The sequence below is a fragment of the Lactuca virosa genome, chromosome 1 (assembly GCF_052849685.1).
Source record: "Lactuca virosa cultivar CGN04683 chromosome 1, Lactuca_virosa_CGN04683_v6, whole genome shotgun sequence".
NCBI lineage: Eukaryota > Viridiplantae > Streptophyta > Magnoliopsida > Asterales > Asteraceae > Lactuca > Lactuca virosa.
This window is the reverse complement of record NC_136426.1, coordinates 130,357,098-130,372,520: the sequence shown is the minus strand read 5'-3', so window position 1 is coordinate 130,372,520 and position 15,423 is coordinate 130,357,098. Positions and strand designations below refer to the sequence as shown.

Here is a 15,423-nt window from a genome sequence, read left to right as displayed (position 1 = left end):
TCGCACCCCGATTTGTTGGGGTGAAGTGGGACACAGGGTGATGGGGCGGACGGAAGTAGTCTTGCAGACTACTGAGAAGATTCAACAGATTAGGCAGCGATTGCAGACCGCTCAGAGTCGGCAGAAGAGTTACGCCGACAGGCGTCGGTCTGAGTTAGAGTTCCAGGTGGGTGACATGGTACTCCTGAAGGTCTCACCCTGGAAGGGTGTGATCTGCTTCAGGAAGAGGGGGAAATTGGGTCCCCGTTACAGTGGGCCGTTCAGGATCATTTCCAGGGTTGGCAAGGTGGCTTGCAGGCTAGAGCTACCGGAGGAGCTTAGCTGAATTCATAGAACTTTCCACATTTCGCAGTTGCAAAAGTGTGATTTGGATCAGGAGGCGGTAGTGTCGTTGGGTGATATTCAGGTCGATGAGCGCCTGAATTATGTGGTGAGGCCTGTGGCCATTCTGGAGAGGAAGATGAAAGTTCTGCGGAACAAGGAGATACCTTTGGTGAACTCGACGAGTCCAGGAAGAACTCGACGAGTCGGGTCAACATGGACTGTTGACTTCGATTGTGGACTTTGACTTTGACAAAGGGTCGACCAGTTGACCTCTGGGGGCATTTTGGTAAATTGTAGATTTATGGAAAAGGGTTTTATGTTAACTATAGGTGGTGGAGTTCGTGTTGACGATTCGAGAGTTGAGCCTATCACTTCGGTGCGACACTTGGGAGGTGAGTTATCCTCACTATATCAACAGGGTCTAAGGCACCAAGGCCGACCCTTTATGATTTACATCCTGGTTTAGGATGGTTACTATTGATATGTTAGATTATATCGTGGTTAGGATGGTTGCTATGTTAGATTTCATCCTGGGTTAGGATGGTTGCCATGATTAGTGATTTGTTAGATTTGCATGTTTACTTGTCTATTTGTATGTGCACATGTTTGTTGATTTGGGGGAAATGGTTGAGGCAGGTCCTGCTGTGTGCAGTAGGCCAAGACACCCTGGGAAAATCTAGTCAGGCCGAAGGCCCAGCGAGCGGTCCGGATAGGCTGAAGGCCCCGAGGAGGGCGGTCCAGACATGCCGAGGGCTCGGAGAGCGGTCCAGACAGACTGAGGACCGGGAGTCGATCCAGTCAGACTAATGGCTCATTATGCATGTTGTTTGCCTATATGATTGTATGATACGGTTATGAGATTGGTATTTTGGGGGATAGCTCACTAAGCTTTCGGGCTTACAGTTTCAGTTGTTGTTTCAGGTACCTCTGGTGATCGCGGGAAGGCGAAGGCATGATCGTACCACTCCTCCTGCTGTTATGATTTTTATGATTTGATACTGGGATACTCTGATAATTAGTATTTTCAAAACAAACTATGTAATGTAAAATGGTTTCAAGTGTTTTGAAAAAGTTTAAAATTGGCTTGAATTTTATGGTTGTTACAGGACTAAGGTGTGTTTTCTCACTGTATCAATGGGTCGAAGGCACCAATGTCGGTCCATTATCTGTGATATATAGGATGTTAGCTATATTTGTGATATGTGTATGAAAGACCAGGATTTGGCCCCTGGAAACTGTATGAAAGACCAGGATATGGCCCCTGACAACTGTATGAAAGACCAGGATCTGACCCATGACAACTGTATGGAAGACCAGGATTTGGCCCTCGGCAGGAAATTACTTGTAAGAATATGGTTTGGCCCATAACACTAACTTATTTATGTTTGGTTTGTGGTACTTGTGGAAACTCACTAAGCTTTTACTTATAATTTATATTTGTGGTTTCAGGTACTTTCGGTATTAAGGGGAAGGGTCCGGCGTGATGGCACAACATTCTCTCCTCACTATTTTCTGCACTTTTTGATATTGTACTATGATGATTTGACATTGTTCTTATGTGATGGTTTTGGAACAATGTGATTATTGCAAGTCTTGTTTTAAATGAAAACTTTATCGTGGTTTTTGGGCTGTTACAGTTTTATTATTACTTCCTAAACTGCATGACCATTTATGTAATTTATCATAAGAACTTGAAAAAAAAATCAACCATGTTTGAAGATTTTTTGTCGAAGTTGGGAAAATAAAAATCAATCCCTTTGAGCATTAATGGTGAGAAACCATCTTTATTCTAAGTTACACTTTCATCTTTAGTTCTTGTTTGGAGTTTTATAAGGACCAACGCCAAATCCATTTCATCCATCACCTGAACCGGTGTCGCCACCAGAAAAGCCGCTACCCGAACCTCCGAAATTTCCATAACCATGAGATGTTCTTGAATCATCATTGACACTCCTACTTAATTTGAAGGACCTAAAATCGGTTTTGATATCATTACGAGTTCAACTGACGTTGATTGGTATATGTGTGTGTGTAGGCAGGGGGTGAGGGTGGGGTGGGGGGGGGGGGAAGTTGGGATAGACAAAGAAAAAGATTCAATTACAATGGATAGTGGAAATATGGTGACTGGTGATTCAAACTAGAAAAATAACCTCCTACACACAAGAAAACATACTTGTAAACATAAGATTAAAATCCTTCTAAAAACAAGGAGAAAAAAGGATCACATATAAGGAAAACAATGAAAGAACCTAAGTTTTTGTGGTGACATCAGAAATTATGGACCGAAATTCCTTTTCCTCGAGTGGACATTAGGATATCATAGCTTGAATCAACGTACGATGTCTCTAGCATAACGACAACATTTATCTGCAATAGAAAAACAATCTGTGATATTCGAAGAAGAGAACACACGGAGGAAGAAAACCCTAGATTTCTTTGCTGGCGGATTTGAGGGAAATAAATATATCACAAAATTAGTAAATGAAATATAAGTTACATAGATGGTCCTATAGTTTAGGAGGAAATTAATAATAAAATATGAAAAAGAAGAAAAATGGTAAAATGTCATTTTACAAAAACATAAAAATATTTTTTTGATGCCGTGTATTGGAAGGGCCATTTATGTAATATCAACAAATCATAAGGACCGAGTTTGTCTATTTTCTTGAAATAGCACTATATATCTATTTTATCAAACCATAGGGACCGTTTATGTAACTTTGTCTTTGAAATTATTTCATACGTTTAACAGGAATATTTTTAGGACTAAAATAGGGAAAACTTCCGGTGTAAATGACAAGGCATCGTTATAAACCCTAAATTCCTAGAGTTCAAAATTTCAAATGCTTAGAATGAGCAGAAACTGGGTAAAGATTAACCTCCATCAATCAAAGCAACGGTTTTCCTCATTTGCTCGTTTAATTTCTCTAATAGCAAACCCCACTTCATCGAAAGTTTCCCGCCAAAGTTCAGTTTATAACACCTTCAACAAATCCATCAGCACTTCCTCTCCTGATCAATTGGAGGGATTGATCGATTCAAATTTCAATCCCCCAGAAATCAGTTCGCCTCCTCATAGGGATTCTGGAGTCTCGGTCAATTTGGAAGAAGAAGTTGCAATTTTGCAGCGTTCGTTGTCTGTGGAAAAGTTCGAATCCCGTAAGTATTCAGACGCGCATATTATTTGTAAAGCAATTAGAGATAATAACAGGGATTTCGGTGATAAAAGCCATAAATTTCTTAGTAAGTTCAGAGAGAAACTGAGTGAATCGCTTGTGATTGATGTGCTAAAATTACTTCAAAATGCTGAATTAGCTGTGAAGTTTTTCATATGGGTAGGTAGACAAATTGGGTATAATCACACATTACCTGTTTACGAAGCTTTATTAGACATAATAGGATGTAACAATGCTGATAGAATCCCCGATCATTTTCTTAGGGAAATTAGAGATGATGACGATAACGAAGTGCTTGGAAAACTCCTTAATGTATTGATTCGTAAGTACTGTCAAAACGGTTCATGGAATTCAGCACTTGAAGAGCTAGCCAGGCTTAAAGATTTTGGTCACAAACCTTCTAGAGTGACCTACAGTGCTTTAATTCAAGTATTTCTTGAGGCAAACAAACTGGATTCTGCTAATCTTGTTTACAGTGAAATGGCTGATGCTGGTTATAAAATGGATCCACATACATTAGGTTCTTTTGCATATTCTTTATGTAAATTCGGAAAATGGAGGGAGGCTCTTGATATGATAGATAAGGAAAAGTTTGCTCCTGATACTACACTATACACTAGAATGATAGGTGGGTTATGTGAAGGTTCTTTATTCGAAGAGGCTATGGAGTTTCTAAACCGAATGAGATGTGACTCTTGCATCCCTAATGTGTTAACATATAGGACTTTGCTTTGTGGGTGTTTGAATAAAGGAAAATTGGGGAGATGTAAGCGAGTTCTTAGCATGATGATTGCTGAAGGGTGTTACCCGAGTCCTAAAATATATAATTCTCTTGTTCATGCTTATTGTAAATCAGGAGACTTTACTTATGCACATAAGTTGCTTAAAGAAACGGGAAAATACGGTGTTCGACCTAATTCTGTAATCTTTAACATATTTATCGGTTCAATCTGTGGAACAAGTGAGATCCCAAGTGTAGATAGGTTAGAATTAGCTGAAATGGCTTATGGTCAAATGCTTGAAGGTGGTTTTGTGTTGAATAAAGTCAATGTTAGCAATTATGCTCGATGCCTTTGTGAGGTTGGGAAATTTGAGAAAGCTTTTAATGTGATTCATGAAATGATGACCAAAGGTTTTGTACCTGATGAAAGTACGTATTCAAATGTAATTAGTTTTTTATGTGATGCTTCCAAATTAGAGAAGGCGTTTTGGTTGTTTAAAGAAATGAAAAAGAATGGGGTTGTTCCAAATGTTCATACTTACACGATTTTGATTGATAGTTTTTGTAAAGCGGGGTTAATTCCTCAGGGTCGAAAATGGTTCGATGAAATGATTACAAATGGTTGTTCTCCAAATGTGGTAACATATACAGTTCTTATACACGCGTATCTTAAAGCTAAAAAGATATCAGATGCCAATGAGTTATTTGAAATGATGGTGTCATGTGATTGTTCTCCAAACATTGTCACAATCACAGCTCTAATAGATGGTCATTGTAAAGCTGGTGAAGTCGAAAAGGCGTTGCAAATTTACTCAATAATGAAGGGAATTAAAGAAAAAGAAAATTCTGATGTGGGTTTTCACTTTAAAGTTGAAAAGATCGAAACTTTGGAGCCAAATGTTAAAGAAAAAGAAAATTCTGATGTGGATTTTCACTTTAGAGGTGAAAAGATCGAAACTTTGGAGCCAAATGTTGTGACATATGGAGCTTTGGTGGATGGGTTGTGTAAAGCAAATAAAGTCAAAGAAGCACGTGAACTTATAAATGTGATGACTTTTGAAGGTTGTGAGCCTAATAATATCGTGTATGATGCACTTATTGATGGGTTACTAAAAAATGGGAAGTTAGAAGAAGCAGAAGAAGTTTATTCAAGAATGTGTGAACAAGGGTACAATCCGAATGTCTTTACTTATGGATCAATGATTGACAAGATGTTTAAAGACAAAAGGTTGGATCTTGCTACACAGGTTTTATCCAAAATGCTTGAAAATTCATGTCCTCCTAATGTTATAATCTACACAACAATGGTAGATGGGCTATGTAAAGTTGGAAAGACAGACGAAGCTTATAAACTCATGGAGATGATGGAGACAAAAGGGTGTAAACCAAATGTTGTAACTTACACCTCAATGATAGATGGATTTGGAAAAATTGGGAAAGTGGAAAAAAGTCTTGAAATTTTTAAAGAAATGGGGATGAAAAGTTGTGCGCCTAATTATGTCACATATAGTGTTTTAATCCACCATTGTTGTGCTTTTGGGTTGTTGGATGAAGCTTTAGCGCTCTTGGAGGAGATGAAAATGACGTATTGGCCCATGCATATGGAGAGTTATTGTAAGGTTATTGAAGGGTTTAATCGGGAGTTTTTGATGAATCTTGGGGTTTTGGAGGGTGTAAGTGAGTATGATTCCATTCCGGTTATTCCGGTTTATAAACTTTTGGTTGATGGGTATAGAAAGGCTGGAAAGATGGAAATGGCTTTGGAATTGGTTAAAGAGATGAGTGAGTTATCTTCCTTTATGGATAAAGATTTGTATTTTTCTTTGATTGAGAGTCTTTCGGTTTCAAATGGGGTTGAGAAAGCTTTTGAGTTATATGGAGATATGATTAGTAAAGGTGGTGTTCCCGAATTGAGTGTTTTTGTTAACCTTGTTAAAGGTCTTGTTAAAGCTAACAGGTGGCAAGAGGCAATTCAACTTTCTTGGAGCCTATGTTACATGGTATGTGGTTTCTAAGTTCTAACCCTTGTTTTTTTTCAAGATAACTTAACTTTTTGTTTTAAGACGTATTTTGAAGACATATTACGTGTTTACCCATCGTCATCATTACAAATCTTGGGTTCTGGTTTGCAAGATTTGTTTTGGTTTTACATGTTTGGGGTATTTTAGTCAATTCACTAATAGTTGGAGAGTTTTAAAACTTAAAAGCTACATGTAAAGGAACTACAAAATTTTGAGCTTTTATCCAGTTGACTAATATTAGGGGCATCAAGACTTGTTTATGGGTGCATCAAACAATTAACTTGTTTTGGGGTATTTTAGACAATTGACTAATATAAGGTGTATCACGAATTTACAAAAATTTGTTGGCTTTCATCAAAAGTATTCTTTGTCCTATCATCCTATGAAAGTTGCAACATTTTGATTTGAAATATTTGTTATGTAACACGTGATGTTTGTGTGTTATGACATGTCTAAACGTTAAAATACAAATTACATTGTATGAAATATTTGTTGCACGTAAATTGGCTTCACATGTATACGTAGTTTACTTTTCCTTTTTTTTTTTTTTTTTTTTTAAGTGAAAGTTATCGTATGTGAACAGGATATTCAGTGGCTTCCTTACAACAACAAAAATCAAGAGAAGTAGGGTTAGCAAGCAATTCATGAATTGGCCTACAACTGCCATGTGTCCCAAAACCATATTGTCAGATGTAAATCAGATATACAGTGGCCCACTAGGTGGTTGGCTGAAAGGCCCAGTGCCCACAAGGAGCCCAATCCACACACTAATACCACCATGGAACCTACTGTCCTATGACTTGGGGTTGATCATACAGCGTGGAAATAGTCTTGTTTCAGAGGAGGGGTAAATATGTAATTTCACTCGGCTATACTCACATCACCAACATACTTGTGATATGTGTCGCTTGGAATATAAAAAAGTGTTGGGACTTTGGTGTTGGTGTAAACTGTAAAGTGTAAACCATGTCTGAAAAGTAGTAGGTGACTTGTGTATATATGAGGTAGGGTGTTGTGCTATTTCTTATCAAGTACAATCGAATTAGATATTACATTTTGGGTATTGTATTCAACGTTTTGCAAGTCTTTTAACAATTTTTTTTGTTTTACAGTTTTAGATGCGTGGTGATTTAGTTGTAGCATGGGTTAGGGTGTTCATAACTTTGGGTATGGAACAACTAATTGTGATTCTTTAACCTATTAACATTCTGATTTGATTCAGTTTCATTATTCACTAGTGTTAAACCTCCACCATAGACAATAGAGATATACATGTGTCAAATTTGTAGAAAGTTAGAGGCTAAATGGAAAAATCTACTTTCATCAAATTAAAAAGGAAACAACTATATACCTTCTCGTGGAAAGCTGGAATCATAAACCGAGAAATCGCTATAAGTAATTTCAAAATGAGAAATTATTATAAAACTACAATTTAATATGTTTTCCAAAAATACAAGAGTCGGAAGAAGAAGAAAGTTTGGTTTGATTACGTTTAATAAGATTAGTGCTTTTAAGACTATATGAAATAGAAGGCCCGAGTTTAATAAGATTAGTGCTTTTAAGACTATATGAAATAGAAGGCCCGAGGTGCTCGGGACGATGATGCTAAGGCCGGTACATGTCATACCACACTTTTGCATTGTCACGTAATCGTCATTTTTTTTAATCGAACAAAACTGTGAGTATCTACCAATGTCTCTTTAGGACACCAAATGCTCGTTAAATATCCTTCCTAGCAGATTCTTGTGACGCCTTAAACTTTAATCGTTTGTTATCATTTGGACATGAGAATGATTTCACAAATCCTACTAACTAGGGATATATTCCATCAGTAAGGTAATACCCATGCTTGTATGATGTCCCATTTACTTGAAACAACACATCATACGATTTCTCAAGGTAGATGTCGTGGAATATCGGTGATTTGTATAGAACATTGATGTCGTTGTTGGCATCTGATGGACCAAAAAATGCATGTCATATCCAAATGTCATACGACGTCACTGCCTCTAAAACTATTGTCAGCTGCTTTTGATCACCTCGCACTAAACTGACCGCGCCACACATTAGTGCACATTGACCAATCTCAATGCATACAATCAAGACTACCAAACATTTTAGGGAGCTCATGCTTGTTTTCATGTGTTGTATATAGTTGGATGTCGCTACTTGTAGGCTTTCGTAAATAGCGACCACGATAGAGGATAATCACAATGTTAGCGAACTTATATACATAATTCCACGTCGTTCACTCTAACATCCTCAAATACTCATATCATGAGTCCGGTCTCATGTTGCATGCTAGTTGACGAATTGTAGTTGTACATTTTTGAAATGTGGAGAAACCTTGCTTACCTCTTCCATCAACCTGTTGCTGAAATCATGGAAATCGATTTTGTATATCATCAACAATGCGTAAAAATAATACCTTATTCATTCGGAACCGACACCTGAATTTTTCCGCGTACACTGCATCATCAACAATTTAGTCATTCACAAGATGGTTGTGCCCGACTTCACGATTTCTTCGTAAAGGAGGATTTCTTGTTTTTGGGCGCAAACTTTCGCCTTCATTTTCTTGCAAATAAGCAAGTGTTGTGCGCATGACGTCCGCGATAAGCCTTGCTTCCTACAACGCCAACGTATCAGAAGAAGTGGACGAAGATGAAGACATTTTGAAATAAATTTTTTGTAAAGTATAGCGAGAGTTTTGTGTTTGTCGTATGATTTTAAAATGAGAAATGAGAGTTAATTTATAAGAAAATTGAAAAAGAAATTAAAAAAACCCAACGGATCAATTCCAACAGTCAAAAAAGAGAAACTCAGTAAAAGCATCTCGTGGTTTTCTTGGGGGGGGGTAGGTTGTTTCCCGCACACCGCGGTGTGCGGTACTTGGTGCACCGTAGGGTCTAAATGTCTTTGAAAAAATAACTAAAGCTTGAGGATTCCGAAGTTGTTTGGTCTTGGAAGGCAAGACATGATACAAGTCACTGGAGCTATTGTATCTCATGAATAGTATCCCGTTAGGTAAGCCTTCAAAGTAAACCAAACAAACGGGTCAAAATCGAGTGGACTTTATTATCAATGAAAAAAAAACGAATTAAAATTAAATTTGTGACAAATTATGAAAGTAGAGAGCTTTTTGTTTGGTTGAAATAGTTTTTAGAATATAGGTGTGTTCGACATGGAGCGTTTGAGAGCTTTTAGCTCCGTTTAAACAGAAAATCTCGTTTGACAATATAAGCTTCTAGCGATTAGTTTAAACAAAACACTCCAAATTCAAATGCTACTTCATGTACTGTTTAACAATACGCTACAAGCTATCCGTTACCCACTACAAACTATCTGCTACTAGCTAATTTTGCCGCTCTATATATATTTTTGAGTGAAAACTTCAAATTCATATTCTCGATTCTCGAACAAAGGCTTCGCTCATTGACCACATGCGAAAGTTATTTTAATTTTTTAATAGAAAAAGCGACGTTAACGGCTTTGGGCTTTGATCATTGGGCTTGAAAACTGGACTCTGTACTTAGGCTTACAATACCCGATTTGAAACAAAAATCACAGTCTTCATCGCCGATTTCTTGCTGATTTCGATTTTTCCCACACCGATTTCAGAGTTCAGAAACTCAACCACTAATCTTCATTTCTCCCACACCGGTTGTTCTTGCTGATTTCAAGTTCAGGTTATTGCAAGAATTCAGATTTCGATTTCTCAAAGGTAATCAATCTCTCAGACTCTCACGATGTTTTTATTTTTTCTTGCTGAAATAAGACTAGAGCTCAGGCTGTGTTTGTGCAAGATGAACCGGTTGACCCGGGACCGGAGCTACACCGAATCAACTAAAAACCGGGTTTTGAAACGTTGCTTTACCCTATTATCGTCTCTTTCATCATCCAACGCAAAAACCCTTAAACCCTGTTATCGCCACTTTCACCATTCAACATCTCTCGCTTTCATCCGACCCTATTGTTTTTATATATGTTAGGTCAAATTAGCTCTAACACACGCACACTGCTTCTTGTAGTGGTTTTGGGGAAAGAGCATGGGGCGTAGCAGCAGTCAAGCTCTTCTCGACTTGGAAAACAACACTAAAAATTCCTCTTCTAAAGGTATGTTTCCATGGTATCAACTTATTTTCTTATTATCAACCAACATTCTGCTAATTTGTGTGCAGAATCAGCGCTTCTTGTTTGCAAAAGTGGCGACGATGATTTGTTGAAGAAGATAGAAGCTGCAAAAACTAAAGCTAATGCACCTCCTGATACCAAACCCCTCATTGCTGCTCCTCCTCCTAGCCAAGGTTACTCTTCATCCGTATGTATATGTTCGACAACAATGATTTTGTTTCAATTGCGCATCTATTCCAAATCTTAAAAGTAGATGAAGTAGCATATGAACTAATGAGATCAAATAAACAGTACATTATATTTATCCCTTGCTCATGGTTATATCTTTTGTTTCAGTTATGGGAAAATTGAAGGACTTTTTAGGAGTCATGGCAGAGTCAAACAAGAAGTTGCAGATAGATGCAATGGTATGAATTATGAAACTTTTCTTTTGTTCATCATTCAACACATGTGTATAGAGTATAGACATCTTACTAAATGTCTACTTTTTGTATACAGAGCTCCAAAAACTATGATATTGAGGCACTCACAGGGGATGAATCAGAATACATTGAAATGGTATGTAAAAAGTAAAAACTAAAAACCATCCTTTACTCTTCACATTCCATTCCTTTGACAGATTCCATTCCTTTAATCTCACAGGATCTAATGCTTGGTGTTGCGGATCTTCACACTCCAGAAGCTGTTGCTGCAGCTGAATCTGCTATTCTTGGTAATCAACCAGTCATCTCCCTTGATGCTAGTAGTACCGAATCGGAATCAGAATCGGAATCGGAATCTGAATCGGAATCGGAATCGGAAGATACCAGTGATGATGACGACGACAGTTGTAGTGATTCTGAGAATGATGACAATCATGAAACTAAAAAGTCAAAATCCAAAATTCTTAATGATAAAAAACCAAAAAACACAACATCTGAAAATGACAAAAAAAGTAAACGACCAAAGATCGTTGAGCTTTCATAGTCAAAATTCAGAATAAAGGCAAGAAAGTGTAATTTGTTGGTTGAATGTTGCTTGTAGCATATGCATGAAACATTTGTTTGGATTTAAATATATTTAGTCACTTAATATATTTATATTTTGTGTTTTGAGACAGGTTGAGTTGACTTGTAAACAATCTTTTATCCATCTTTAAAAAGTAAATGTTTGTTATTGAATGTGCTTCTAGTTTTTTTTAACATAATAGCTACAAAATATATAGTCAGCTATCTTAGGATTCTAAAAAATTTAGGCTATGTAGACTTGCTAAAATATACGTGTGAAAAGTTTAGATTTATTTTGCAAGTTATAAGCATCTGCCATAGTAACTTTTTCTATTTGAAATTGATAAAAGCATTATCAATGGGTTTCAAACCATTAAGGATATTTTTTACTTTAAAACTTCATTTTATAACCTAGTTTTATTCATATATTAAGGTTTTTTTATTAGTTAACTTATTTAATTTAATATATAAAATAAAACAAATGTATTTACAAAGAATATATAATGTAAGTTTAACTGTCAAAACTTTAAAATAAAACAAATAGCAAGTACAATTTTCTAAAATAAGTTTAACCGTCACATAATATTATAACTTCTCAAATTTTTATCATTTTCTATATTTTCTAAAATAAGCAAATAGTTATTTTTATTTAGTTATATTTTGATGTCAGGTAATGTTTCTTCTAAAATATGACATGATTGAAAAAAATTATAAATAATAAATGATGATTTATTTTTTGTTTTTATTCAGTCACCTCACAAATTAGGGTTAATGACTTAGAAAGGTAACGAACTTTGGTCTTTGTCCACATTTAGATAATTATGTTTTTTTTGTTCACATTTGACCATTGAACTTGTTTGACATGTTCAAAATAGGATAATATGACTGCTAATTACGGTAATATTACCCTATTATGAACATGTCAAACAAGTTTATTGGTCAAATGTGTACGAAAAAAATACGGACAAAAACCAAAGTTTCTTACCCGCTTTTGTAATATTGGACAAGAACCGTCTCAGAGGCTATGTCCTGGGATCAGGCTCCGACAGTCAATAAAAAATTAGGTTAGGCTTGGTTTAACCTAGTTCAGTCCCGACTAGTCATGGGTTAGACTGTGTTGCTAGGTCTTTAAAGCACATACAACCTAGCCCCTTAAGCATATACAACCTAACACCTAACTAGTTGGGCCTAAACTAGTTAGCCCAAGACTTGACCGTTTCCTCATACATAAAGACCGGACAACCTAATTTCATGTCACATCAATGGATCTTATGACTACGTGCACTTAACATAAATAACTTAATATTACCAAAATGGGTAATCAACTTTGGGTTTTGTCCATATTTAGGTAACCATGTTTTTTTCGTACACATTTGACCATTAAACTTGTTTAACCTGTTCATAATAGGGTAATGTTACCGTTAATTACCAGTCATATTACCTTATTTTGAACAGGTCAAACAAGTTCAATGGTCAAATGTGTACGAAAAAAACATGGTTATCTTAATGTAAACAAAAACCAAAGTTCGTTACCTTTCTAGTTCATTAAACCCACAAATTAAACTGATGTCTTTAAAATTTTGTGCTCTAGGTGGACGCCCATATCACACCACTTTTGGGCGCATGTCGCACCACCTTGGGTCGTCCCTAGTCCCAAAAGTGTCTCAAAAAAAAAAGGGGGGGGGGGGGGGGGGCTTAGAATAGATTATAATTTTTTTTATGAGAAATTGACTTATTAAGGTAACCATCTTTTTGGTATGTTTACATTTAGCTAACATTTTTTGTACTTATTTACCTAACTAACTTGTTTCGTCTGTTCACAAATAACCATTATTACCGGCTATCACTTGTTTTAGCCGCTTACATCGATTTAGCTCACTTAAAAAGTATTACGTGGATTCTTACGTAGCCATTACACCCGTTTCTCATTTAATTAGGGTTCGTCAGGTTGCTTTGCTCTAAAAACACATCCCGATTACCACTTTGTGAGAAATCGATACAACAAATCGAAGAATAGGGTTTGGAATTGAAGGTACGAGTTAAAGTCGACTGTAACATGGCATCCCCATCATCTACAGATATGTATGTAGTTGTAGATTTTCATTACAAGGGAATATTTACGCCAAAGTCGTAGGTATACTTAGACCCTGTAAAAATAATTGTTCGTGATGTGGATTTTAGTGAATTTACGTATAGAGAATTTCTTTTGTGGCTTATGAAATTAACCAAAGGAGGTTGTGATAATGTTTACTATTGTATTATAAAGGAAAGTTTGGTTGAGGGTATTATAAGAATCGACAGTGATGCTGATTATTGGGAGTTTGTGGAATCTATTTATACTCTTACGCCTTGTTCTCGAGTTTTTTTTTGTAAATTAATTAAACGAAAGGAAATGAAAATATTGACAGAAGGAAAGGGAGGGGAAGGAAAATTTATGTATTCCGTGTTCCCGAGTTCGAAGGAAATGAAATGAAAATTTTAAGTTTATGTGTTCCTGAGTTAGGAGGGAAAAGAAGAGAAAATTAAAAGATTACAATTATACCCCTATTTACACATAATGTTTAGAACATATTAAACAATATGAATCAACTACAGTAGGAATCAAAATCAATCAAAAACTTTTAATCAAACAATCAACTAATGTAATAAACTCAAGTCAACAAAGAAAAACTAGAAAATCAAAATTCCAACTCTTACAAATAAAGTCCAATGCAAACTACCATGAAAAAGAAATCATAAAACTTCAAGATATGACTCACTTTTTAGCTCCATCCATCATCTTTCTTAGAAAGATCTTCCGCATCTTCATTGAAGAACTAAAAATGGTCCTAGCATCGACTTGATTACGCGACAAATATATGAAAGCATCTGCAAATTCATCGACATCCAACCCCATCAACTCTAATATTTTCTCAATTTCCTCACCTGTATAGTCACGAGATTTGTTCCCTTCCCTCATAACATCAACTATTTCTTTAAATGTTTGCACAATATTGTGTTCAAAAGATTATGGTTGAGGTTCAGATTCAGCTACTACTTCCTCTTTATCTTGAAGTTTTCTTTCTAGTTTTCTTTTTTTACTTTTTAATTTCTTGGCTTTTGAACTCTCATCGGGTGAAACATCTGTTGCTGACACTATTTGAATGTCATCATCATCATCTTTGTGTTCATTATCTAGAATTACATCATTATTTTCCATTAGTTTATCCACATCATCATCAACAACTTTTTCTATTTTAATTTCTGTGGATTTGCTTAACCGGGCGTTTTTTCTTTGGCTGTTTCCGCTTTTGATCCCGATGCTCTATCATCTGAAAATAACATCACCAACTGATCATAGTTTGAAATTTTCTTGGTCCTAAATGCAGCTGCGTCAGGGTTTTCCTGTTTATAAACAAATCCAAAAATTAATTAGTAAAGTTAATGGTACAAAAAATATATAAAACAATAAATTATATGTAAAACCAACACGTACACTAATTAATTGTTCCCATACTTCCTCCTCTGCTTCAATGTATCTTGTTTGAGAATTCCAGGAGAACCCACTCAACGAAGTACCCCGATACATATCATACCATTTACTAAAATTGTCTTTTAAAGTTTTCATTCGATTTTTTAGTTGATCTTTTGTAATATACCTGTTAAACTCTTTACTCATCCCTGCAATCATGTTCGCATAAGCTTGCGAAGTGATTGTACCATTCAGCCGATTACCTATTTGATCTTCCTTTATTAGAGCTTCAACGAGAACGTTATCCATATGATCTGTCCATGTCAAATTTTCTTTTTTCACTACACTTCCATCAGCTGCCCTTTTCGTCATGGTTGCTCTGTACATACAAAGATAGTATAACGAGCCATACATTGTTAAAAAATTGGACAAATATATATAAGAATAAGTGGGATCATAATATAAATAACACCATCAAATAAATAAATTGCAAATGTCACTACAAAATTAAACTAAAATAACACAATGAACTAAAGTCGACATATTATTGATCTACTATAAAACTAATTAGACATATCTATTTCATTGTTTGGTTTCAACAAGTAATCAT

The 15,423-nt window shown here is 35.9% G+C and overlaps 3 protein-coding genes across 4 annotated transcripts; 2 read left to right on the top strand and 1 right to left on the bottom strand.

Moving 5' to 3' along the window:
• The first annotated feature begins 3,112 nt into the window (after positions 1 to 3,112).
• On the top strand, positions 3,113 to 7,359 carry LOC145158093 (Tetratricopeptide repeat (TPR)-like superfamily protein). The gene is made up of 2 exons (XM_079077038.1): positions 3,113 to 6,221; positions 6,826 to 7,359. Exons 1-2 carry the CDS (start codon positions 3,168 to 3,170, stop codon positions 6,868 to 6,870), a joined length of 3,099 nt encoding a protein of 1,032 aa, XP_078933164.1. The 5' UTR covers positions 3,113 to 3,167; the 3' UTR covers positions 6,871 to 7,359.
• Positions 7,360 to 9,799: 2,440 nt separating this feature from the next.
• Positions 9,800 to 11,474, top strand: LOC145106609 (uncharacterized). Of its 2 annotated transcripts, none has more exons than XM_079043572.1 (6): positions 9,800 to 9,966; positions 10,274 to 10,358; positions 10,424 to 10,549; positions 10,713 to 10,783; positions 10,875 to 10,934; positions 11,019 to 11,474. In XM_079043572.1, exons 2-6 carry the CDS (start codon positions 10,292 to 10,294, stop codon positions 11,340 to 11,342), a joined length of 648 nt encoding a protein of 215 aa, XP_078899698.1. In that variant the 5' UTR covers positions 9,800 to 9,966; positions 10,274 to 10,291; the 3' UTR covers positions 11,343 to 11,474. The 2 variants fall into 2 exon arrangements, with proteins under 2 accessions (XP_078899698.1, XP_078899696.1); XM_079043570.1 differs by having other exon boundaries at positions 10,235 to 10,358.
• Positions 11,475 to 14,117: 2,643 nt separating this feature from the next.
• On the bottom strand, positions 14,118 to 15,185 carry LOC145120699 (uncharacterized). The gene is made up of 4 exons (XM_079056503.1): positions 14,859 to 15,185; positions 14,623 to 14,746; positions 14,444 to 14,536; positions 14,118 to 14,335 (listed from the first exon to the last, which is right to left on the bottom strand). The coding sequence occupies exons 1-4, from the start codon at positions 15,183 to 15,185 to the stop codon at positions 14,118 to 14,120; spliced, it is 762 nt and encodes a 253-aa protein (XP_078912629.1).
• Positions 15,186 to 15,423: the final 238 nt, after the last annotated feature.